At 49.6% G+C, this 26,542-nt stretch overlaps 1 protein-coding gene across 1 annotated transcript in view; it reads right to left on the bottom strand.

The window, feature by feature from the left end:
• DOCK1 (dedicator of cytokinesis 1) overlaps positions 1 to 26,542 on the bottom strand; it is a 495,500-nt gene that overhangs the window by 279,263 nt on the left and 189,695 nt on the right. Inside the window, exons 24-25 of the mRNA XM_073546335.1 lie at positions 3,427 to 3,497; positions 2,098 to 2,204 (exon numbers count right to left, since the gene is read on the bottom strand). Coding sequence (XP_073402436.1) covers positions 2,098 to 2,204; positions 3,427 to 3,497 — 178 coding nt within the window. The remainder of the gene's footprint in view (positions 1 to 2,097; positions 2,205 to 3,426; positions 3,498 to 26,542) is intronic.

Genomic DNA, 26,542 nt, shown 5'->3' with positions numbered 1-26,542 from the left:
GGATGCAGTCTCTCTCATCCACTGCTTTCAGTACTTCTGGATGAAAGCGCTGTAAATGTCTCTTTAGATTAGAAGCTCTGGTAGGAACATTTTTATCTTTGCCTGAATATGCACTCATCTTGGCTTCACAGCATTTGTTTTCGTCTGGATCATTTGTCATACACTGACAGACATAATGTTTTCTATCTTGAGTGATGGTGAAATGTTCAAATACAGCTGATTTAATGTGATGCTTCTTTGACATTCTCAGGTTTTTAATTCTGCATTCACAATCCAAATGACAATTGTTTTTCCTAAAAACAATTGTACAAAATTATTGCCAGGTCGTACAACTGATATAGTGGTCAGTAATACTGTTATTATTCCTCATGTACTCACAGCTAACTGATGCAAAGTTTGTTGAAAGGATAATACTTCTTACAGTCTTCCTCTTCTGAGTAGCAGGCAGCTGTGAGATGCTTGGAAGACGCACACCTAGTATGATCTAGTCTAGAGGAGGAGCTTTACTACTAAGAATTTGCAACACATTTTCACTTTCAGTTTCATACATTGTAAGTAGGGGGGTTGAGGCAGCATGAGGTTAACCAAGTATAAGATTAGATAAGGGCAGTGGAGAACAGTGACACACAAGAAGTAAGAAATGTCTCTATCTCCAGCAGAACTGCTTATCACTGTTGTTCATAGTTTGATAGAACATATATATTTGAGTAACATTTATAAAATTCATATGAAAGTTCAATTATGAAATATTAATACATTTTTTTTAAAGCTGGAGTCGGAGTCGGTACATTTCTACCAACTCCAACCAAAACTAACTCCGACTCCACGACTCCGACTCCACAGCCCTGATAAGTACATTCTGACACTTTGACTGACAGCCGGCCTTGCAGTGAATCAGTGCAGATTCAGCTGTCAAAGTGCTTATAGCCACCATTCACAATACTGTGAGAAGTGACTGTAGCCACCTCGGCACGCCTCTAACTGAAAGCCAGCGATTCTCAGGAGAAATAGAGTTAATTTTCTCATTTATTAAGGAAACCGGGCACCTTTCCAGTCCTGATTTCGACTTACAATCACTGATGTAAAATACTGACCAAATATTGAACGTGGCCTAATACAGGTAAGCTACTTGCCTGTTCTACCAGGCGCCGGCTCTAAAGAGTCAATAACCACTCCTGCCGGCGATTCGGCTGCTCTACGTCAACTTTTCTTCTTGCAAGCTGCTCTGTCGATAGTGCCAAACTGTCGACGCCATGCTGATTGACAGCTGGCTCCTCGCAGTTGTCAATCAGCATGATGTCAGCAGTCGTGCCCCATCAACAGAGCAGAGTGGATGAAAAGCAGTTGAATTGCTGGCAGGAGTGGTCTGTGACAGCTCTGTGTCAGCACAGATTGGAGCCGGGTACAATGGGCAGGTAGTTAGCAACTATCTGCCTGCTAGTTCTCAGACCCTTAAAAAAAACATTATATAGTCCTGGATAACCCCTTTAAATGATGATTTCTAGGTTTTAAGTTCCTTTAAAATTGCAATTAGACTAAGGACAGGGACTGATGTAAGTAATGACGTGTACAGCGCTGCAGAATACACTGCTGCAATATATCTACCAAGGACGTTCCTAAATTCATGTGAAATCCTAAATTCAGCTCAGAATACAAAACTCCATATAAGTAAATACATAATAAACTAGCAAGATCAATTCTCGCCTAAACTGGGAAATGGACTGAAATCTAATTTGCTTGCATTTGAGGGTAAATCCCACAGAAGACTTGGATCTGATATTGATCTGCACCATTGTATATGACCTATATTTTCAAGCACGGAGAAATAACCGTAAATGCCAGAAAAAAATGTCTATACTCTTAGCACAAACTAAAAAAAAAGTATTACTTAGAAAGGGAGGTCATAGAAATGCGGTTATTCTGCCCCAGCCCAATGTTTGAAAGACTGTATAGAAAGTCACCTTGATGCCACTTATCACAGCGACATTGCTCGCGTAAGATAAAGCATTAAAATGATGGTCCGTACTGCGGCTTTCCTCGAGGTAAATGACTATTATCAGGCATAAAATGCAGTGATGCAGACCGTTCCCTTCTTACCGAGCTGGCTGAAAAGGTCGCTGTGTACTATCTCAATAAGGCAGTAGAGCTTCTGTCGAACGAGGCGATCTCTAGGAACGTTCAGGATGAAGTCAGTAAAAAGTTTGCTGCGGAAAAGAAAAATTAAGTTTTAAATACAAAAACACACTAGTAAAAAATTCTCAACTATGAAGAAGAGCATTTATACAGAAAATAAATACTTAAAGCAAAAATAAAAAAAAAATACTCATAACAATATTGAAATTTCCTTTTCTTTGGAGGTTTTAAAAGGTTTTAAAAAGGAATCCCTTCTATTGCTCTGGCACTACTACGGGAATCAGAATGTTATACAGGAAGAGAAGAGCAGACGGGAAAGGATTTGGTGCAATTTGTATTTTCATGGAATCTGTCACCCTTTTGAGTTATGAATATGGGCATACAGGTGTATCCAGGTGAGATTCGTCGTATTCTGTTATATTCAGAACTCAAAAAGCTTAAAAGGGAGATAGATTCCCTTTAATGGGACATGTAAATTTTAGACATTTATGGCGTATCTGCTGAATACAAATTTATAGCAGATGCGGATCTAACAAAGAAGATGCTCGAATGCACGGGACTTGACCACTAACACCGCGCACTGGACTCCAAAGCATAAAAGAGCTGGGATTTAAGTGCATTAAAAGGGGTATTCCCACCTCAGACATTTATGGCACATCCATGGGATATGCCAAGAATTTATAGTAGAGGTGCCAGAAAAATGACATCAATCTCAGGAACAGGACTCCGTCACATGAAGCAGACAGTGGAGAGGTGGTCAGAATTCAGGCCAATGGGAATTTGAAAAACCTCTCCACTCATAGGCTCCGTTCTCGAAATAGAAGACCCCCATTGGATATGCCACAAGTGTTAGATGAGAATACCCCTGTAATGCACTGAAAGCCTCTCTTTCTATGCTTAGCAGTCGAGTGGGCGGTCCTTATTTTCACTCCAACGCTGATGCCAGTGATACAGCAGTGAAGTAAGACAAAGACATTTTTCACATTTAATTAGTAAACCAAGCGTGGCTGAGACGTCAGGAGTATCGGCCCTGGATATGACAGTTTTTTGGGTTTTATTTTACTAAACTTATTTTAAAATATCTTTACCTGTTGAAAAACTCTTTTACTGTTAAACTGGTTTATAAACTACAAAATGCCTTTGGTTCTAAAAACAAATTTTCACAAAACCAGATTTTAGGCTAGTGGACCATTCTAACACTTTGGAGGTCCACCTAGAAAATATCGAAGTGGACATCTTCTAAGGAGAATTCCATCTCCTAGTGGTGGTGGTGGTATTAGGAGGGCTACCTACCTTAACTCCTTTGGATCAAATACAAGTTTCACATCATTCACAATAGTTGGCAGATATTTCAGTGCAGCCCCCTGAAAAAAAAAAAATCATATCACAGTAATGTCAAAAAACATATTTTTGTATTCTTACTTTAAAAAAAATAATAGTGATTATACTATACTTTTTTTTATTAAAAGCATACATGTAATTTCAGGCGACTTTTTAGAATAACCTGATGATTGTGCGTACATCCAAAATAATATATCTGGCCATTACATCCTTCATTTTCAACAGTTGTTCCCTCCCCTCTAATTTTCAGTTGTCTCTGAGCTAGTGGGTGGAGATTAGCAGCTAAGATGTTTAACAAACACATGACATAGAGACTTTAGGGAATCCTGTTGCCCGGTCTCTATGTAGTGTATGCTCAGTGGTAGCAACAGCACAGAGGAGATAAAACCGCAATATTGAGCAGTGTAGCTGTGAATTCAGCACTAGGGTGAGATAAAACACACACAGAAGGCTCTCCTGCTTTGTGGTGTTTATTTCCCTCCCTCTAGTTCTATGACCCTTTCTTCTTCTTACTCCCCTTTTTAAATTAAAAGAGACTTCAATAAGTAGCTGTAATCTGATGACTCAGTGAGTTGGCAATTTATTTTGTTTTAAAGAGTATTAGTCAGTAGGATCAATCTCTGCCCCAAACTGCATATATGGGCAGGCATGTCTTTGATATATACATATATTGACAACTTTACATCATCTATCTGTTGCTGCATTCAAAAGCAATTAGCATTTTTTCATTCTTACACAAAAAAGATAGTAAGTTGTTGTGAGTTCATTTTTCCCTTCACCATTGAGGTCTGATGAACTCCCTACTCTAGTGAAGGAAGGTAGTGAGACTGATTACCAAACACCTGGGCAGCTAGATGATAACTGGGTGGCTGGAATTGAGGACTGGATATAAGGCTGCCGACGCCCTTCTTCCTGGCTGGTGATTTTCCTGCTGGATTCTTGGAGACCAGTCTGATTCCTGCGTCTCAAAGCTAAGTTTTTCTGCTCTGCTTTGTACTCTTCAGTTTTGTTTTTGTTTTGCCTTGTTTTTTGGGATTTCTGCCATCCCCGGCCGGGGGTGAGCTGAATTCCATTTTTGTCTCTGATCTGTTGATCTTTTGCTCTGTCTTCAGAATATACCTGAGTGCTGATAGTCTTTTGAAGCCTAGCGACTTCAGGGCCTGTTTTTCCTATCAGTCGGTTGGCTCATTTTGATAGGATTTTTGCGGATTGCAGACAGCAGCTTTCCTATCCTGTCCTATGTAGTTAGCTTGGGCCCCATCATTTGCTCAACCTATCTTTATATCTGTGTTAGTGTTTTCATCTTGCTTCACCGTCATATGTTGGGGGCTGCCTATTGCTTTGGGGTCTGCTCTGGGGCAGTTTAGTTTTTCCCCTTTCTGTCTTTAGGCTATGTAGCTCTCCGGCTGTGATCGAGGGGTCTAGGGCACCGTAGGAACCCCCCACGGCTACTGCTAGTTGTTGTGGATAGGTTCAGGGGTCTGCAATCCGATAGCTGCCAACCTCTCTGGTTTTTCTGGACTTAGCTGGTATTTTGTTTTTTCCTCCTTCGGTGACTCATCATAACAGTAAGTGCTCTGGTCATGACAAAAGCACTTTCTAAAGCTTTGCCTCCACAGGTTGTTTCCCCACTCAGCACTGGCCTCCTTAGCTTGACTGATAGCTCATACTCTGATTTCCTCGCCTGGTGCCTGATGTCACACAGACAAATAAGCTAAAGAAGCTGGTGCTAGGAGAAAAAAAAAAAAAAACAACTGCAGGAGACAGTGACATCTTAATTGAACTGTCACACATACAGCTTTTAACGCCCAATTACCATGCAATAGAGAATGTTTATTACTTGGGAGTGCAGAAACAGATAGAAGATATATAAAGTATCAATGGTTTTAGATGTCCAAGTCCTGCATGCACATATATGCGATTTGGGGGAGGTTCAATCGTACTGACAAATTCCCTTTAACCAAAACTGATTTTAGTAGTTTTCAAATTAAATTACCGTATATACTCACGTATAAACCGAGATTTTCAGCCCATTTTTTCGGTTTATACGCGAGCCATATACCGGGGGTCGGCGCGGGAGTCAGAGATCATACTTACCCCCTCCTGGAGCGGTCTCTGCAGCCCCCTGCTTGTCCCACGGTCTCCGACGCCTGCCTTCAGCGGTCACGTGGTACCGCTCATTAAAGACATGAATATGTGCATATTTATGTCTTTAATGAACGGTATCACGTGACCACTGAAAGCAGGCGCCGGAGACCGTGGGAGAATGGGGCTGCAGAGACCGCGCCAGGAGGGGGTAAGTATAGCGATATTCACCTGTCCCCATTCCCATGCTGCTCATCACTGTCTGTCGCATCCTCTGTGATGTTCAGGTCAGAGGGCACGGTGATGTTGTTAGTGCACGCTGCGCCCTCTGCTGCCTGAACGTCACTGAGAGATGACATGGCAGACAGCAGCAAGCAGCATGGGAACGGGGACAGATGAATCTCTCAGGTGCCAGGTCTTGAGCCAGCAGCGACGGAGAAGTGAGTATGTAATTTTTTTTTTATTTGCAGCAGCATATGGGGATTATTCTATGTTGCATCTTATGGAGCATCTTATGGGGGCCTATTCTATGGAGCATCTTATGGGGGCCTATTCTATGGAGCATCTTATGGGGGCCTATTCTATGGAGCATCTTATGGGGGCCTATTCTATGGAGCATCTTATGGGGGCCTATTCTATGGAGCATCTTATGGGGGCCTATTCTGTGGAGCATCTTATGGGGGCCTATTCTGTGGAGCATCTTATGGGGACAATGTATGGAGCATCTTATGGGGCAGCATATTCTATGGAGAATCTTATAGGGCCATTATTAACCTTTATGGAGCATTATATGAGGTGTATTTTGTATGGAACATCTTATGGGGCCATCATGAACTGTATGGAGCATTATATGGGGCTCCTGATTCAATATGGATATTCAAAAACATCTAACCTACTGATGTCTCAATTAATTTTACTTTTATTGGCATCTATTTTTATTTTTGAAATATACCAGTAGATGCTGCATTTTCCATTCTAGGCTTATACACGAGTCACTAAGTTTTCCCAGGTTTTGTGGCAAAATTAGGGGGGTCAGCTTATACACGAGTATAAATGGTATGATTTCAGGGAGGCAGGAGAAAAAAAAAAGTGTCTCATAAGTGGAGAAAAGAAAAGCACATTTCTCAGATAAGATCTATTACAGGATTTCTTATATTCACATACACTGTAAATTAAGAAACGTTTCGTGGAAAGATGGTGATTGGTGTCCATTACAAAAAAAATAGCAGGGACTACAAAGATAACGGCATTCATAGCAAACACTGCATAAAAAGCACAACTGTTTAAAGTAACAACAAAAAATACAAAAGAAGAGAAATCTAGTTTAAAATTAGGAGCAACTTTTTCCTCTCTGAAATCTCCCAGAAGGATTAAAGAACCAGAGTTAGGGTCCCGTCACATTTAGCGATGCACCAGTGATCCCGACCACGATACGACCCGGTCAGGATCGCTGGTGCATCGCTAAATGGTCGCTAGTGAACTGCCAAATAGGCAGATCTCACCAGCGACGTAGCAGCGGTCGTCGGTCGTTACTTACCTGTCAGACGCGGCGATGAAGACGTCCTCCCGCCCGCGTCCACGCGTCGCTCGTCGGCACCAGCAGGAAGTGGCCGACGAGAAATGGTCCAGGACGATCTCGCGCGATCAGCGATAGACAGCGGGGGAGCCGGTCAGAGGTAAGTATCACACATAGCGATATCACTAGTAATATCGCTGCTGTGTCACAAAACCAGTGACGCTTTGGCGATATCGCTAGCGATCTCGCTTAGTGTGATGGGGCCTTTAGGTGAGTAATAATAAATAAACTTGTTCATGATATCTCCGTGTCTTCCCTTGAGCTTGGCCTCTTATATCAGAGATGAAACAGCCAGCCTTTTTGATGGGTGCAGGAAATCGTCCTTGCTAAGCAAATGCATGCCTGACAAACCCTCACGGGAAGTAATTTGGGTTGGTGCTTGACGTAGACACAATTATAAAACACTTTTTTTGCATTTCAATTGCCCTGAATAATACTAAGGGATGAAGATCTTCAGCACGTAGGGTTTGTGAATTCTATTGCTAATTTATACGCTCAAGAAACTGAATTTCAATTTTTATTTTTATTTTTTGCTTAAAGAGTAAATTACTACTTTGTGATTATAAAATTAACACAAAAGTGTAAAAGAGAACTAGATGTGTATTTCCTGAAGGAAGTACAGATAGTGGTTTGAAATGGTGCCCGGGCTGGCTCTTTAAGAGAGACTTGCCTGCTGCCCCTGCAAGACTTTCAACTCAGGATCCGTTTTAACTGTGAGTGCCTCTCAAAGGCCACTTTGGCCTCAGGGTCTGATTTGGTGGGTGGGGCCCCTCAGGATCCGATTCCTTGGCCTGGGCTCCTCAGGGCTTGAATTGTTGGCGGGGATCTCTCAGGCTCCGATTTTGTGGGTGTGGCCCCTCAGGCTCCGATTTTGTGGGTGTGGCCCCTCAGGCTCCGATTTTGTGGGTGTGGCCCCTCAGGCTCCGATTTTGTGGGTGTGGCCCCTCAGGGTCCGATTTTGTGGCCGGGGCCCCTCAGGGTCCGATTTTGTGGCCGGGGCCCCTCAGGGTCCGATTTTGTGGCCGGATCCCCTCAGGGTCCGATTTTCTGGCCGTGGCCCCTCAGGGTCCGATTATGTGGGTTGGGGCCCCTCAGGGTCAGATTTTGTGGGCGGAGACCCTCTGGGTCCGATTTGGTCGGCGGGACCACTCTGGGTCCGATTTAGTGGGCGGGGCCCCTCAGGGTCCGATTTGGAGGCCGGGGTGGCTCAGCCTCCGATTTGGAGGCCGGGGTGGCTCAGCCTCCGATTTGGAGGCCGGGGTGGCTCAGCCTCCGATTTGGAGGCCGGGGTGGCTCAGCCTCCGATTTGGAGGCCGGGGTGGCTCAGCCTCCGATTTGGAGGCCGGGGTGGCTCAGCCTCCGATTTGGAGGCCGGGGTGGCTCAGCCTCCGATTTGGAGGCCGGGGTGGCTCAGCCTCCGATTTGGAGGCCGGGGTGGCTCAGCCTCCGATTTGGAGGCCGGGGTGGCTCAGCCTCCGATTTGGAGGCCGGGGTGGCTCAGCCTCCGATTTGGAGGCCGGGGTGGCTCAGCCTCCGATTTGGAGGCCGGGGTGGCTCAGCCTCCGATTTGGAGGCCGGGGTGGCTCAGCCTCCGATTTGGAGGCCGGGGTGGCTCAGCCTCCGATTTGGAGGCCGGGGTGGCTCAGCCTCCGATTTGGAGGCCGGGGTGGCTCAGCCTCCGATTTGGAGGCCGGGGTGGCTCAGCCTCCGATTTGGAGGCCGGGGTGGCTCAGCCTCCGATTTGGAGGCCGGGGTGGCTCAGCCTCCGATTTGGAGGCCGGGGTGGCTCAGCCTCCGATTTGGAGGCCGGGGTGGCTCAGCCTCCGATTTGGAGGCCGGGGTGGCTCAGCCTCCGATTTGGAGGCCGGGGTGGCTCAGCCTCCGATTTGGAGGCCGGGGTGGCTCAGCCTCCGATTTGGAGGCCGGGGTGGCTCAGCCTCCGATTTGGAGGCCGGGGTGGCTCAGCCTCCGATTTGGAGGCCGGGGTGGCTCAGCCTCCGATTTGGAGGCCGGGGTGGCTCAGCCTCCGATTTGGAGGCCGGGGTGGCTCAGCCTCCGATTTGGAGGCCGGGGTGGCTCAGCCTCCGATTTGGAGGCCGGGGTGGCTCAGCCTCCGATTTGGAGGCCGGGGTGGCTCAGCCTCCGATTTGGAGGCCGGGGTGGCTCAGCCTCCGATTTGGAGGCCGGGGTGGCTCAGCCTCCGATTTGGAGGCCGGGGTGGCTCAGCCTCCGATTTGGAGGCCGGGGTGGCTCAGCCTCCGATTTGGAGGCCGGGGTGGCTCAGCCTCCGATTTGGAGGCCGGGGTGGCTCAGCCTCCGATTTGGAGGCCGGGGTGGCTCAGCCTCCGATTTGGAGGCCGGGGTGGCTCAGCCTCCGATTTGGAGGCCGGGGTGGCTCAGCCTCCGATTTGGAGGCCGGGGTGGCTCAGCCTCCGATTTGGAGGCCGGGGTGGCTCAGCCTCCGATTTGGAGGCCGGGGTGGCTCAACCTCCGATTTGGAGGCCGGGGTGGCTCAGTCTGTGCGTGTAGCGGTTCGGGCTGTATTAATTGCGGAAATCAACTTAATAATAATAATAAGAAGAACTAGATGTGTATTTCCTGAAGGAAGTACAGATAGTGGTTTGAAATGGTGCCCGGGCTGCGACTTTAAGAGAGACTTGCCTGCTGCCCCTGCACGACTTTCAACTCAGTATCCGTTTTACCTGTGGGTGCCTCTCAGGGGCCACTTTGGCCTGTGGGGCCCCTCAGGGTCTGATTTAGTGGGTGGGGCCCCTCAGAATCCGATTCAGTGGACTGGGCTCCTCAGGGCTTGAATTGGTGGGCCGATTTGGTGGGCGAGGCCCCTCAGAGTTCGATTTGGTGGGCGGGGCCACTCTAAGATTTGGAGGCCGGGGTCGATGAGCTTCCGATTTGGAGGCCGGGGTCAAAGAGCCTCCGATTTGGAGGCCGAGGTCAAAGAGCCTCCGATTTGGAGGCCGAGGTCAAAGAGCCTCCGATTTGGAGGCCGAGGTCAAAGAGCCTCCGATTTGGAGGCCGGGGTGGCTCGGCCTCCGATTTGGAGGCCGGGGTGGCTCGGCCTCCGATTTGGAGGCCGGGGTGGCTCGGCCTCCGATTTGGAGGCCGGGGTGGCTCGGCCTCCGATTTGGAGGCCGGGGTGGCTCGGCCTCCGATTTGGAGGCCGGGGTCAAAGAGCCTCCGATTTGGAGGCCGAGGTCAAAGAGCCTCCGATTTGGAGGCCGAGGTCAAAGAGCCTCCGATTTGGAGGCCGAGGTCAAAGAGCCTCCGATTTGGAGGCCGAGGTCAAAGAGCCTCCGATTTGGAGGCCGGGGTGGCTCGGCCTCCGATTTGGAGGCCGGGGTGGCTCGGCCTCCGTTTTGGAGGCCGGGGTGGCTCGGCCTCCGTTTTGGAGGCCGGGGTGGCTCGGCCTCCGATTTGGAGGCCGGGGTGGCTCGGCCTCCGATTTGGAGGCCGGGGTGGCTCGGCCTCCGATTTGGAGGCCGGGGTGGCTCGGCCTCCGATTTGGAGGCCGGGGTGGCTCGGCCTCCGATTTGGAGGCCGGGGTGGCTCGGCCTCCGATTTGGAGGCCGGGGTGGCTCGGCCTCCGATTTGGAGGCCGGGGTGGCTCGGCCTCCGATTTGGAGGCCGGGGTGGCTCGGCCTCCGATTTGGAGGCCGGGGTGGCTCGGCCTCCGATTTGGAGGCCGGGGTGGCTCGGCCTCCGATTTGGAGGCCGGGGTGGCTCGGCCTCCGATTTGGAGGCCGGGGTGGCTCGGCCTCCGATTTGGAGGCCGGGGTCAAAGAGCCTCCGATTTGGAGGCCGAGGTCAAAGAGCCTCCGATTTGGAGGCCGAGGTCAAAGAGCCTCCGATTTGGAGGCCGAGGTCAAAGAGCCTCCGATTTGGAGGCCGAGGTCAAAGAGCCTCCGATTTGGAGGCCGGGGTGGCTCGGCCTCCGATTTGGAGGCTGGGGTGGCTCGGCCTCCGTTTTGGAGGCCGGGGTGGCTCGGCCTCCGTTTTGGAGGCCGGGGTGGCTCGGCCTCCGATTTGGAGGCCGGGGTGGCTCGGCCTCCGATTTGGAGGCCGGGGTGGCTCGGCCTCCGATTTGGAGGCCGGGGTGGCTCGGCCTCCGATTTGGAGGCCGGGGTGGCTCGGCCTCCGATTTGGAGGCCGGGGTGGCTCGGCCTCCGATTTGGAGGCCGGGGTGGCTCGGCCTCCGATTTGGAGGCCGGGGTGGCTCGGCCTCCGATTTGGAGGCCGGGGTGGCTCGGCCTCCGATTTGGAGGCCGGGGTGGCTCGGCCTCCGATTTGGAGGCCGGGGTGGCTCGGCCTCCGATTTGGAGGCCGGGGTGGCTCGGCCTCCGATTTGGAGGCCGGGGTGGCTCGGCCTCCGATTTGGAGGCCGGGGTGGCTCAGCCTCCGATTTGGAGGCCGGGGTGGCTCAGCCTCCGATTTGGAGGCCGGGGTGGCTCAGCCTCCGATTTGGAGGCCGGGGTGGCTCAGTCTGTGCGTGTAGCGGTTCGGGCTGTATTAATTGCGGAAATCAACTTAATAATAATAATAAGAAGAACTAGATGTGTATTTCCTGAAGGAAGTACAGATAGTGGTTTGAAATGGTGCCCGGGCTGCGACTTTAAGAGAGACTTGCCTGCTGCCCCTGCACGACTTTCAACTCAGTATCCGTTTTACCTGTGGGTGCCTCTCAGGGGCCACTTTGGCCTGTGGGGCCCCTCAGGGTCTGATTTAGTGGGTGGGGCCCCTCAGAATCCGATTCAGTGGACTGGGCTCCTCAGGGCTTGAATTGGTGGGCCGATTTGGTGGGCGAGGCCCCTCAGAGTTCGATTTGGTGGGTGGGGCACCACAGGGTCTGATTTGATGGGCGGGGCCCCACAGGATCTGATTTAGTGGGAGGGGCCACCTTGGGACCAATTTGGTGGGCGGGGCCCCACAGGGTCCGGTTTGGTGAGTGGGGCCCCACAGGGTCCAATTTCGTGGGCGGGGCTCCTCTGGTTCCGATTTGGTAGAAGGGGCCTCTCACGGTCCGATTTGGTGGGCGGGTCCCCTCAGGATCCGATTTGGTGGGTGGGGCTCTTCAGGGTATGATTTGGCAGGCGGGGCCCATGAGGGTCTGATTTGGTGGGCAGCGCCCCTCATGGCCTGATTTGGTGGGTGGGGCCACTCTGGGTCTGATTAGGTGGGCGGGGCCCCTTAGGGTCAGATTTGGTGGGTGGGACCCCTCAGGGTCTGATTTGGTGGGCGGTGCCACTCTGGGTCCAGTTTGGTGGGCGTGGCCCTTCAGGGTACAATTTGGTAGGCGGGACCACTCTGAGTCTGATTTGGTGGGAGAGGCCCCTCGGGGTTCGATTTGGTGGGCGGGCCACTCTGGGTCCGATTTTGAGGGCGGGGCCACTACGGGTCTGATTTGGTGAGCAGGTCCCTATCAGGGTCCAATTTGGTGGGCGGGGCCTCTCTGGGATCCGATTTGGAGGGCGGGGCCTCTCTGGGATCCGATTTGGAGGGCGGGGCCACTCCGGGGCCGATTTGTTGGCCTGGGTGGCTCAGCCTCCGATTTGTAGGCCAGGGTCGATCAGCCTCCGATTTGGAGCCTGGGGTCACTCAGCATTCGATTTGGCGCGCCAGCCCTTTAAGGCTCATTTTGGTGCGCCGGCCCTTGAAGATTCACTTAGGCGCGTCGGCTGTTTAAGAGCTAGTTTGGCGCACTGGGCTTCTAAATTCACTTTGGCATACATTCTCTGTTAGGGGCACGCGTCATGTGATGAAGCTAGATTTGCATTTGTGCTGTGGGTTTCGCTTTAAGAGCTGATATTATGTGGCAGAAGCTCTGTCCTTGGGGCGTCATGTGAAGTTCTTTGACGTTGGCATAGTAACTCGGTCTGCCTGCGCATATCAATGAGCTAAACTGCCATTTGAATCGCCTCAGGGCATATTTTCTGTAAGGCAAAAATTTCCCCATTGAAAAGTGTTGAGACAATACATTCAAATGACGGGAAAAAAATTTTTCGAATGCAAATTGCGCAAAAACTACAAATCCAATCGACACGAAAATTACTTAGCACACCTCTCGTGGACACTGGCTTCGAAACGACACCTCAACGGAGTCTGTGCCTGTAGCGGTTCGGGCCGCATTAATTGCGGAAATCAACTGAATAATAAGAATAAGTTAGCAGCGGTCGGATTACAACATTAATACTAGATGTGTATTTCCTGAAGGAAGTACAGATAGTGGTTTGAAATGGTGCCTGGGCTGCCCCTTTAAGAGAGACTTGCCTGCTGCCCCTGCAAGACTTTCAACTCAGGATCTGTTTTAAATGTGGGTGCCTCTCAGGGGCCACTTTGGCCTCAGGGTCTGATTTGGTGGGTGGGGCCCCTCAGGGTCCGATTTTGTGGGTGGGGCTCCTCAGGGTCAGATTTTGTGGGTGGGGCCCCTCATGGTTGATTTTGTGGGTGGGGCCCCTCAGGGCTGATTTTGTGGGTGGGGCCCCTCAGGGTCCGATTTTATGGCCGGGGCCCCTCAGGGTCTGATTTTGAGGGCGGGGCACCTCAGGGTCTGATTTTGAGGGCGGGGCACCTCAGGGTCCGATTTTGAGGGCGGGGCCCCTCAGGGTCCGATTTTGAGGGCGGGGCACCTCAGGGTCCGATTTTGAGGGTGGGGCCCCCCAGGGTCCGATTTTGTGGTTGGGGCACCTCAGGGTCCGATTTTGTGGGTGGGGCCCCTCAGGGTCCGATTTTTTGGCCGGGGCCCCTCAGGGTCCGATTTTGTGGCCGTGGCCCCTCAGGGACCGATTTTGAGGGCGGGGCCCCTCAGGGTCTAATTTGGTGGGCGGGGCCCCTCTGGGTCCGATTTTGTGGGTGGGGCCCCTCAGGGTCCGATTTTGTGGCTGGGGCCCCTCAGGGTCCGATTTTGTGGCTGGGGCCCCTCAGGGTCTGATTTTGTGGCTGGGGTCCCTCAGGGTCTGATTTTGTGGCTGGGGCCCCTCAGGGTCTGATTTTGTGGCTGGGGCCCCTCAGGGTTCGATTTTGTGGTTGGGGCCCCTCAGGGTCCGATTTTGTGGCCGGGGTCTCTCAGTGTCCGATTTTGTGGCCGGGGCCCCTCAGGGTCCAATTTTGTGGTTGGGGCCCCTCAGGGTCCAATTTTGTGGTTGGGGCCCTTCTGGGTTCGATTTTGTGGCCGGGGTCTCTCAGGGTCCGATTTTGTGGTTGGGACCCCTCAGGGTCCGATTTTGTGGTTGGGGCCCCTCAGGGTCCGATTTTGTGGCCGGGGTCTCTCAGTGTCCGATTTTGTGGCCGGGGCCCCTCAGGGTCCGATTTTGTGGCCGGGGCCCCTCAGGGTCCAATTTTGTGGTTGGGGCCCTTCTGGGTTCGATTTTGTGGCCGGGGTCTCTCAGGGTCCGATTTTGTGGTTGGGACCCCTCAGGGTCCGATTTTGTGGTTGGGGCCCCTCAGGGTCCGATTTTTTGGCCGGGGCCCCTCAGGGTCCGATTTTGTGGCCGGGGCCCCTCAGGGACCGATTTTGAGGGCGGGGCCCCTCAGGGTCTAATTTGGTGGGCGGGGCCCCTCAGGGTCCGATTTTGTGGGTGGGGCCCCTCAGGGTCCGATTTTGTGGGTGGGGCCCCTCAGGGTCCGATTTTGTGGGTGGGGCCCCTCAGGGTCTGATTTTGTGGCTGGGGTCCCTCAGGGTCTGATTTTGTGGCTGGGGCCCCTCAGGGTTCGATTTTGTGGTTGGGGCCCCTCAGGGTCCGATTTTGTGGCCGGGGTCTCTCAGTGTCCGATTTTGTGGCTGGGGCCCCTCAGGGTCTGGATTTGTGGGTGGGGCCCCTTAGGGTCCGATTTTGTGGGTGGGGCCCCTCAGGGTCCGATTTTGTGGCTGGGGACCCTCAGGGTCTGATTTTGTGGCTGTGGCCCCTCAGGGTCTGATTTTGAGGGTGGGGCCCCTCAGGGTCTAATTTGGTGGGCGGGGCCCCTCAGGGTCCGATTTTGTGGGTGGGGCCCCTCAGGGTCCGATGTTGTGGCCGGGGCCCCTCAGGGTCCGATTTTGTGGCCGGGGCCCCTCAGGGTCCGATTTTGTGGCCGGGGCCCCTCAGGGTCCGATTTTGTGGGTGGGGCCACTCTGGGTCTGATTTGGTGGGCTGGGCCACTCTGGGTCCGATTTGGTGGGCGGGGCCACCCTGGGTCCAATTTGGATGCCAGGGTGGCTCAGCCTCCTTTTTGTAGGCCAGGGTCTATCAGCCTCCGATTTGGAGCCTTGGGTCACTCAGCTTTCGATTTGGCGCGCCGGCCCTTTAAGACTCATTTTAGTGCGCCGACTCTTTAAGAATCACTTTGGCGCGTCGGCCTTTTAAGAGCCAGGGTGACTCACTGGGCTTCTAAATACACTTTGGCGCACATTCTCTCTCAGGGGCATACGTCATGTGATGAAGCTAGATTTGCATTTGTTCTGTGGGTTTTGCTTTAAGAGCTGATATTATATGGCAGAAGCTCTGTCTTGGAGAGGTCATGTGACGTTCGTCGGCGTTGGCATAGTAACTGGGTCTGCCTGCGCATATCAATGAGCTCAACTGCCATTTCAATCGCCTCAGGGCATGTTTTGTCTATAGCAACATTTCCCCATTCAAATGCATTGAGACAGTGCATTCCAATGACGGGAAAAAAAATTTTCAAACGCAAATTGCGCAAAAACTACAAATCCGATCGACACGAAAAATACTTAGCACACCTCTCATGGACGCTGGCTTCGAAACGACACCTCAACGGAGTCTGTGCGTGTAGCGGTTCGGGCTGTATTAATTGCGGAAATCAACTTAATAATAATAATAATAATAATAATAATAATAATAATAATAATAATAATAATAATAAGAAGAAGAAGAAGAAGAAGAAGAAGAAGAATAAGTTAGCAGCGTTCGGATTACAATATAGTGGTTTTTTCAAACCACTATAACTAGATGTGTATTTCCTGAAGGAAGTACAGATAGTGGTTTGAAATGGTGCCTGGGCTGCCCCTTTAAGAGAGACTTGCCTGCTGCCCCTGCAAGACTTTCAACTCAGGATCTGTTTTAAATGTGGGTGCCTCTCAGGGGCCACTTTGGCCTCAGGGTCTGATTTGGTGGGTGGGGCCCCTCAGGATCCGATTCGGTGGCCTGGGCTAATAAGGATTTGAATTAGTGGCCGGGATTCCTCAGGGTCCAATTTTGTGAGTGGGGCGCCTCAGGGTCCGATTTTGTGGGTGGGTCCCCTCAGGGTCCGATTTTGTGGGTGGGGCTCCTCAGGGTCAGATTTTGTGGGTGGGGCCCCTCATGGCTGATTTTGTGGGTGGGGCCCCTCAGGGTACGATTTTGTGGGTGGGGCCCCTCAGGGTACGATTTTATGGCCGGGGCCCCTCAGGGTCTGATTTTATGGCCGGGGCCCCTCAGGGTCTGATTTTGTGGGTGGCACCCCTCAGGGTCCGATTTTGTGGCCGGGACCCCTAAGGGTCCGATTTTGTGGTCTGGGCCCCTCTGGGTCCGATTTTGTGGCCGGGGCCCCTCAGGGTCCGATTTTGTGGCCGGGGCCCCTCAGGGCCCGATTTTGTGGCCGGGGCCGCTCAGGGTCCGATTTTGTTGGTTGGGCCCCTCAGGGTCCGATTTTGAGGGTGGGTCCCCTCAGAGTCCGATTTGGTTGGCGGGGCCCCTCAGGGTCCGATTTGGTAGGCGGGGCCCCTCAGGGTCCGATTTTGAGGGCGGGGCACCTCAGGGTCCGATTTTGAGGGTGGGGCCCCTCAGGGTCCGATTTTGTGGGTGGGGCCCCTCAGAGTCCGATTTGGTTGGCGGGGCCCCTCATGGTCCGATTTGGTAGGCGGGGCCCCTCAGGGTCCGATTTTGAGGGCGGGGCCCCTCCGGGTCCGATTTTGAGGGCGGGGCCCCTGAGGGTCCGATTTTGTGGGCGGGGCCCCTCTGGGTTCGATTTTGTGGCCGGGGTCTCTCAGGGTCCGATTTTGTGGCCGGGGCCTCTTAGGGTCCGATTTTGTGGTTGGGGGCCCTCAGGGTCCGATTTTGTGGGTGGGGCCCCTCCAAGTCCGATTTGGTTGGCGGGGCCCCTCAGGTCCGATTTGGTGGGCGGGGCCTCTCAGGGTCCGATTTTGTGGGCGGGGCCCCTCAGGGTCCGATTTTGTGGGCGGGGCCCCTCAGGGTCCGATTTTGTGGGCGGGGCCCCTCAGGGTCCGATTTTGTGGGTGGGGCCCTTCTGGGTTCGATTTTGTGGCCGGGGTCTCTCAGTGTCCGATTTTGTGGCTGGGGCCCCTCAGGGTCTGGATTTGTGGGTGGGGCCCCTTAGGGTCCGATTTTGTGGGTGGGGCCCCTCAGGGTCCGATTTTGTGGCTGGGGACCCTCAGGGTCTGATTTTGTGGCTGGGGACCCTCAGGGTCTGATTTTGTGGCTGGGGACCCTCAGGGTCTGATTTTGAGGGTGGGGCCCCTCAGGGTCTAATTTGGTGGGCGGGGCCCCTCAGGGTCCGATTTTGTGGGTGGGGCCCCTCAGGGTCCGATGTTGTGGCCGGGGCCCCTCAGGGTCTGATTTTGTGGCCGGATCCCCTCAGGGTCCGATTTTGTGGGTGGGGCCCCTCAGGGTCCGATTTTGTGGCCGGGGCCCCTCAGGGTCCGATTTTGTGGGTGCGGCCCCTCAGGGTCCAATTTGGTGGGTGGGGCCACTCTGGGTCTTATTTGGTGGGCTGGGCCACTCTGGGTCCGATTTGGTGGGCGGGGCCACCCTGGGTCCAATTTGGATGCCAGGGTGGCTCAGCCTCCTTTTTGTAGGCCAGGGTCTATCAGCCTCCGATTTGGAGCCTTGGGTCACTCAGCTTTCGATTTGGCGCGCCGGCCCTTTAAGACTCATTTTAGTGCGCCGGCTCTTTAAGAATCACTTTGGCGCGTCGGCCTTTTAAGAGCCAGGGTGACTCACTGGGCTTCTAAATACACTTTGGCGCACATTCTCTCTCAGGGGCATACGTCATGTGATGAAGCTAGATTTGCATTTGTTCTGTGGGTTTTGCTTTAAGAGCTGATATTATATGGCAGAAGCTCTGTCTTGGAGAGGTCATGTGACGTTCGTCGGCGTTGGCATAGTAACTGGGTCTGCCTGCGCATATCAATGAGCTCAACTGCCATTTCAATCGCCTCAGGGCATGTTTTGTCTATAGCAACATTTCCCCATTCAAATGCATTGAGACAGTGCATTCCAATGACGGGAAAAAAAATTTTCAAACGCAAATTGCGCAAAAACTACAAATCCGATCGACACGAAAAATACTTAGCACACCTCTCATGGACGCTGGCTTCGAAACGACACCTCAACGGAGTCTGTGCGTGTAGCGGTTCGGGCTGTATTAATTGCGGAAATCAACTTAATAATAATAATAAGAAGAAGAAGAAGAAGAATAAGTTAGCAGCGTTCGGATTACAATATAGTGGTTTTTTCAAACCACTATAACTAGATGTGTATTTCCTGAAGGAAGTACAGATAGTGGTTTGAAATGGTGCCCGGGCTGCCCCTTTAAGAGAGACTTGCCTGCTGCCCCTGCAAGACTTTCAACTCAGGATACGATTTAACTGTGGGTGCCTCTCAGGGGCCACTTTGGCCTCAGGGTCTGATTTTGTGGGCGGAGCCCCACTGGGTCCAATTTGGTGGGCGGGGCCACTCTGGGTAAGATTTGGAGGCCGGGGTGGCTCAGCCTCCGATTTGGAGGCCGGGGTCGTTGAGCCTCCGATTTGGAGGCCGAGGTCAAAGAGCCTCCGATTTGGAGGCCGGGGTGGCTCAGCCTCCGATTTGGAGGCCGGGGTGGCTCAGCCTCCGATTTGGAGGCCGGGGTGGCTCAGCCTCCGATTTGGAGGCCGGGGTGGCTCAGCCTCCGATTTGGAGGCCGGGGTGGCTCAGCCTCCGATTTGGAGGCCGGGGTGGCTCAGCCTCCGATTTGGAGGCCGGGGTGGCTCAGCCTCCGATTTGGAGGCCGGGGTGGCTCAGCCTCCGATTTGGAGGCCGGGGTGGCTCAGCCTCCGATTTGGAGGCCGGGGTGGCTCAGCCTCCGATTTGGAGGCCGGGGTGGCTCAGCCTCCGATTTGGAGGCCGGGGTGGCTCAGCCTCCGATTTGGAGGCCGGGGTGGCTCAGCCTCCGATTTGGAGGCCGGGGTGGCTCAGCCTCCGATTTGGAGGCCGGGGTGGCTCAGCCTCCGATTTGGAGGCCGGGGTGGCTCAGCCTCCGATTTGGAGGCCGGGGTGGCTCAGCCTCCGATTTGGAGGCCGGGGTGGCTCAGCCTCCGATTTGGAGGCCGGGGTGGCTCAGCCTCCGATTTGGAGGCCGGGGTGGCTCAGCCTCCGATTTGGAGGCCGGGGTGGCTCAGCCTCCGATTTGGAGGCCGGGGTGGCTCAGCCTCCGATTTGGAGGCCGGGGTGGCTCAGCCTCCGATTTGGAGGCCGGGGTGGCTCAGCCTCCGATTTGGAGGCCGGGGTGGCTCAGCCTCCGATTTGGAGGCCGGGGTGGCTCAGCCTCCGATTTGGAGGCCGGGGTGGCTCAGCCTCCGATTTGGAGGCCGGGGTGGCTCAGCCTCCGATTTGGTGTGTCGGCCCTTTAAGACTCATTTGGGTGCGCTGGCCCTTTAACAATCACTTTGGCGCGTTGGCCCTTTAAGAGCTAGTTTGGCTCACTGGGCTTCTTTTAAATCCACTTTGGCGCACACATTCTCTCTCAGGGGCATGTGTCATGTGATGAAGCTAGATTTGCATTTGTGCTGTGAGTTTCGCTTTAAGAGCTGATATTATGTGGCAGAGGCTCTGTGCTGGGGTTCAAGTGAAGTTCGTAGGCGTTGGCATAGTAACTGGGTCTGCCTGCGCATATCAATGAGCTCAACTGTCATTTCAATCGCCTCAGGGCACGTTTTGCCATTTCCTATTGAAAAGCATTGGAGACAGTGCATTCCAATGACGGGAAAAAAAATTTTCAAACGCAAATTGCGCAAAAACTACAAATCCGATCGACACGAAAAATACTTAGCACACCTCTCGTGGATGCTGGCTTCGAAACGACACCTCAACGGAGTCTGTGCGTGTAGCGGTTCGGGCCGCATTAATTGCGGAAATCAACTTAATAATAATAAGAAGAAGAATAAGAAGAAGTTAGCAGCGTTCGGATTACAATATAGTGGTTTTTTCAAACCACTATAATAAACACAAATACAATTTGAACAAATAAGAAAAAAATACGTAAAATAGATCAACATCACATAAATAAAATATATATTATCAAGCAATATATACTGCAAACAGGTTCACATTTCACCTTAAAATGAGGGTCTAAGACGAAGTTTTTCCTTAATAAAACCACCATAAAAATATTTATGTAACAGAAACACCCCTGTTTTAATCAATAGGTTATTTTCAGATTATATCTTTCTTCTAAGGCATACATGTCTGGGGAAGAAAATAAAGGAACGGAACGTACAGGTTGTTTTCTCATCAATCCTCCCAGTCGATGGCCATGGCATCAGAAGATGGAATAGGATACTAGAGGTGAACAACTGGCTACGACGGTGGTGCAGGCAGCAAGGATTTGGATTCTTGGACCATGGCGTGAATTACCTCTACGATGGACTTCTCGCAAGAGATGGGGTACACCTCACAAAACCTGGGAAACACACATTCGCCAGAAGACTTGACACACTCATCAGGAGGGCTTTACACAAGAAGAAGAGGGGATGGGAGGAAAAACAGCAGACTAGAACATGCAGCAGAAGGACAAACTAATCAAGGATACTAGATGTGGTAAAGAGGACCCAAGACAGGGTACTCAGAAGGAAGCTAAGAAAAAGGAAGCAACACTTCTTTCCTGCATGCTGACCAACGCAAGAAGCCTGACCAATAAGATTGAAGATCGGGAGTTGGTAATGTATGAGGAAAAATACGACATAGTAGGAATAACTGAGACAAGGTTAGATGACAGCTATGACTGGGCGGATAACTTGCAAGGATATGATTTGTTTAGGAGGGATCGTAAAAAAAGGAAAGGGGGTGGAGTCTGTCCATATATAAAGTCCACTTTAAAGCCCACGCTAAGAGAAGATATACAAGAGGGAAATGAAGAGGTGGAGTCACTATGGGTGGAGATACAAGGAGAGAAAAGTAATAAAATCCTCATAGGGGGTTGTTATAAGCCACCAAATATAACAGAAACCACTGAAAATGTATTATTGAAACAAACAGACAATGCAGCAAATCACAATGAGGTGATTATTATGGGGGACTTCAACTGCCCCGACATAGACTGGGAAACTGAAACCTGCGTATCTCAGAAAGGAAACCAATTTCTGTCAGTGACCAAGGATAATTTATCTGTCACAACTTGTGCAGGGCCCAACTAGGGGGACAGCCCTTCTGGACTTAATGTTAAGCAACAGGCCAGATAGAATAACAGAAGTACGAGTCGATGGGCACCTAGGGAACAGTGACCACAATATAATACAACTCCACTTGTCCTTCAGTAAGGTGCCCTGGAAGGGGGTTACACAAACGCTGAATTTCAGGAAAGCAAAGTTTGATCAGCTTAGAGAGGACCTTCGCCGAATTGATTGGGACAATGTCCTCAAAAATAGGAGCACAGAAAATAAATGGGAAATATTTAAATCAGTTTTACACCCCCTCTGCGAGCTAGCCATACCGTACAGAAATAAAAGGGCTAGGAACAGGAGAACACCAATGTGGCTAAATAAGGGTGTAAAAAGGGCAATAAATAACAAGAACAAGGCATTTAAGAAGCTAAAACAAGAAGGCAATGAAGAAGCATTAAAAAGTTATAGAGAAAAAAATAAAATGTGTAAAAAACAAATACATTTAGCAAAAGTGGAAACTGAGAGACTCATTGCTAAGGAAAGTAAAACAAACCCCAAACTATTATTTAATTATATAAACAGTAAAAATATTAAAATTGATGGTGTCGGCCCTTTAAAGTACAATGAGGGTGAAATCATAGAGAGCGATGTGGGAAAAGCAAATGTTTTAAATACTTTTTTCTCAACAGTGTTCACACAGGAAAAGGATTTGCCAGGGGAAATGCAGAGTGATAATGTAAACTCCCCATTAAGAATTACCTGCCTAACCCAGGAAGAAGTGCAGAACCGCCTTAGTAAGATTAAAATTGACAAATCACCAGGCCCTGATGGCATTCACCCTCGGGTATTAAGGGAGTTAAGTAATGTGATAGACAGGCCTCTATTCCTTATATTTAAAGACTCTATAGAAACAGGGTCTGTTCCTTTTGATTGGCAGCAAGCAAATGTGGTACCAATATGCAAAAAGGGGTGTAAAAGGGAACCTGGAAACTATAGGCCGGTAAGCTTAACATCTGTTGTGGGTAAAATTTTTGAAGGGTTTCTAAGGGATACCATTATGGAATATCTCAATGTTAATAAATGTTTAACTCCATATCAACATGGATTTATGAAGGATCGCTCCTGTCAAACTAACCTGATCAGCTTCTATGAGGATGTAAGCTCTCAAATGGACCAAGGAGAATCATTGGATGTCATTTATCTCGACTTCTCTAAAGCATTTGACACTGTCCCACATAAAAGATTGTTAAGTAAGATGAGAAAGCTTGGGCTAGGGGAAAATGTGTGTAGATGGGTAGGTAGCTGGCTTAGGTGATAGAAAACAAAGAGTGGTTATTAATGGGGCATACTCAGATTGGGCCAGGGTTACTAGTGGGGGACCACAGGGTTCTGTATTGGGCCCCCTACTATTTAATATATTTATTAATGATCTAGTGGATGGCTTACGCAGTAAAATATCAGTATTTGCGGATGATACAAAACTATGTAAGGTAGTTAACACAAAGGAGGACAGTTTGCAACTACAGACAGATTTGAGTAAATTGGAGAATTGGGCTGAAAAATGGCAAATGAGGTTTAACACAGATAAGTGTAAGGTTATGCACATGGGAAGGAGAAACAGATGCTACAATTACTTACTAAATGGGAAACTGCTGGGGAAATTAGACATGGAAAAAGACTTAGCCATCTTAGTCAATAAGAAGCTAAATTGGAGTGCCCAGTGTCAGGCAGCTGCCACCAAAGCAAATAGGGTAATGGGATGCATTAGAAGAGGTCTGGGGACACGAGATGAAAACATAATTCTCCCTCTGTACAAATCACTCGTCAGACCACACTTGGAGTATTGTGTGCAATTTTGGATGCCGGTGCTCAAGAAATACATTACTGAACTTGAAAGGGTTCAAAGGCAGGCTACTAAAATGATAAATGGAGTTGGTTCACTACAATACCCAGAAAGGTTATCAAAATTAGGTCTATTTACTCTAGAAAAGAGAAGACTTAGGGGAGACTTAATATATATGTACAAGTATATCAGAGGGCAATACAGAGATCTCTCCAATGAACTGTTTGTACCAAGGACTGTGACAAGAACAAGGGGGCATTCTCTTCGTATGGAGGAAAGACAATTTCTGCACCAGCATAGAAGAGGGTTCTTCACGGTAAGAGCAGTGAGGCTCTGGAATTCTCTTCCTGAGGAAGTGGTGATGGCCAACTCACTGAATGAATTTAAGAAAGGAATGGATGCTTTTCTTGTGAGTAACAGTATAGGTGGTTACGAATAACAGAATATTATAGGTAGATGGTTGACCCAGCTTAGGGGAAGGAATTTTTTTCCCTATGGAGAAAATTGGCTTCTACTCTGTGGGTTTTTTGCCTTCCCCAGGATCAACAATGCAGAACAGCTGCACTAAAAATAGCTGAGCTGAGCTAGATGGGCATAAGGTCTTCCTTCAGCCTTCAAAACTATGTTACTATGTCAAATTGGCGATTATATTTGACCCACGACGCTTTATGGAGGACTATGTGAAGCTCATTATACTGTATGGAGGACTATGCGGGGCCCATTATAGTGTATGGAGGGAATCTCAGATGGGGTCACCATACTTTGCCAAGGGAATCGAGGTGGGGGGAGTACAGTAGGGTCATAATACCAAGCGTGTGGAGTGTACCGTAGAGTAATTCACTGTGAGGATCTTTTACGGTGTTTAGGGGACACTTCTGTTGGCATCATACTTTATGGGGGGAATGAAACAGCAATCAAGTTTCTTCAATAAGGGAAAATTACTTTGTAAGGGCTGAAAAGTTGTGTGGTATCTTCTTCTAAGACCCCCAAATATTACAGTTATTCTTGGAGGGGGGCAGGGCCCAAACATAACTTCTGCTATGGGACCCCATTATTTTTATGTACGCCCCAGCCCATGAGAAAGTATCCAATGCTCCGATCACATGGTCAGTCTCATAAGATTAATTAAAATGTACTTTGTGTGACAACTTCTTTTAAGTTTGTTTCCATATTTGATATGGGAAAACTGTTAAATGTAGAGATTCTTTTAATAAATAACAAGGTTGGCCTGTGACTGCACAAATTTTTAATTCTGTCCCTCTGTGTATTTGAGTGTGACATCTCTGCTCTAAGGAGACCAGACAAACCTTCCTACGAAAAAGGTATGCTAAAAAAGTCTCTTCACAGAGGACTTCAACAGGGTCTCAAGAGCCTCCTAAAGGCGACAGTAATTAGACAAGTCAATAATGAACCTTAAAAGAGATTTTTTCTATTTGACTTAGGATATAAATCCAAGTCAGAATCTTTTCCAGAAGGCGAACATTTCCATTTGCACACAACTGTTCTTGGATTTTTGCTCCTCGTCAGTGCAAAGTAGAAGACTTTATTGGCTGGGTGAGAGGCATTTGATAAAGGGAAAGAACTTAAAAACAGTAGTCTATGGAAGGAGAAGATTCTGGTTTGGCTATTTACCCCAAGACATAAAGCAATGCTTTTTACAGTGTCAATATCAATTTTAGGATTCCACCTCCGAAAAGTGGCACTAGAAACCATGTTACTTTCCTCTTCACGTTTATGCATTTATAGGTTGCAAGCTTGATATGTAAAGGAAATCCGAAAGTAAAATTAATGATAATGATCGCGAGCCAAACGAAAATAAAACTAAAAGTGGATTGTAATCTCTCTGCTGCGGCACTGATGGAACAAAGACAACAAATCTGGATTACTGTACATAATTACTGAGTGCGGGAAATGAGATTGGAAAGAGGTCAATATGTGACAGATTGATGGCAGGTTCAGTAAAAGATTCTTGACTTTGGTAAAATTATCAGTGGAAAAAGCAGAGGGTGAAATTATTGTGATTGGAACAAACTAGATATAATAGCCTGACACAATGGTTTAACTCCCTAACAGCTGAAGTGCATTTTCACAGCAGCAAAAGACGGGGGATGCAAGAGACATGACCGCAGCACTGCAGTTGGTTAACAGAGGAAGGGGGCTCCCTTTTTAAACCCCTTTGAACCCAAAGTCCCAAAGTTTGTCATCGCAATTTGAACCCAAGTAATGGCCTTAACGAGCTATGGTGGCCTGTTAGACCCTGCTTATAGCAGGGCCTAACAGGCCAAGTTTCTGGGCAAGACTGACAGGGTTGATGCACAGCAGTACCGAACCACGATCAGGGTGTAAAATATTCAATTCCTTCAGTGGGAAAAGGTTCAAATGCTACAAAAGTTGAAAGAAGTAAAATAAATAAATATGAAAGCCGTAAACAATTTTGCCAAAAACGTAGCTCTTACTTTTAATAATAAAAAAAATAAAAATAATAATAAAAAAAAAAGGACACCACATATAATAATTCCTAAAAAATATCATTTTCTATTAAAATTAAACAAAAGAGGAATTTCTGATACGGAAAAAAAAAAAAACAGTGAAAATTGTGTCCAAATTCAAATGATGTCATCCGTACTTTATAGATCGATGTAATTTATGAATGGAACCAGCGTCACTAGCTCACCATGATCATGTAAAATGATTGGAGAGGTGACCCTCACTAACACTCTTATTATATTCATTCGTGGCTAAATAATTTGTACTTGGCCTGGTTCCTATGGAATTAAAAATCAAATTAGTGGGCTATTAAACAAGACTCACTGCCAGCTGGGTTTAATCTTTTTCAAATTTTAGATAATTGATTTGTTTTTTTTTGTTTTTTAAAGGGATGATGTTGCTTTAATGGGCCCCTTAAATTTGGTACAGTGGGTCCAATTAATTTAAAAAAAAAAAAACAGCCCTCAGGAAAAAATAAGTCATAAAATCTCAAGACAAGAAATTATTGAGTATAGCAAAGTCTGAATTACTTAAAGGGGTGGTTGGGCAAAAGAAATGCACCCCCGGTAAATAGTTGATTATGCTGAAAAAGGTGCGGCTGAGCCAAGCTTCTCTCCCCTGCATTTTAGAGGAAGTGTAATATTGCATTCTGAGGAAAACATGATTTTGGTTGCTTACCGTAAAATCTGTTTCTCAGAGTCTTCATTGGGGGACA

Source organism: Dendrobates tinctorius, unplaced genomic scaffold, assembly GCF_039654945.1.
Source record: "Dendrobates tinctorius isolate UK_male_01 unplaced genomic scaffold, ASM3965494v1 ptg000147l, whole genome shotgun sequence".
Lineage (NCBI taxonomy): Eukaryota > Metazoa > Chordata > Amphibia > Anura > Dendrobatidae > Dendrobates > Dendrobates tinctorius.
This window is presented reverse-complemented; position numbering and strand designations above follow the sequence as displayed.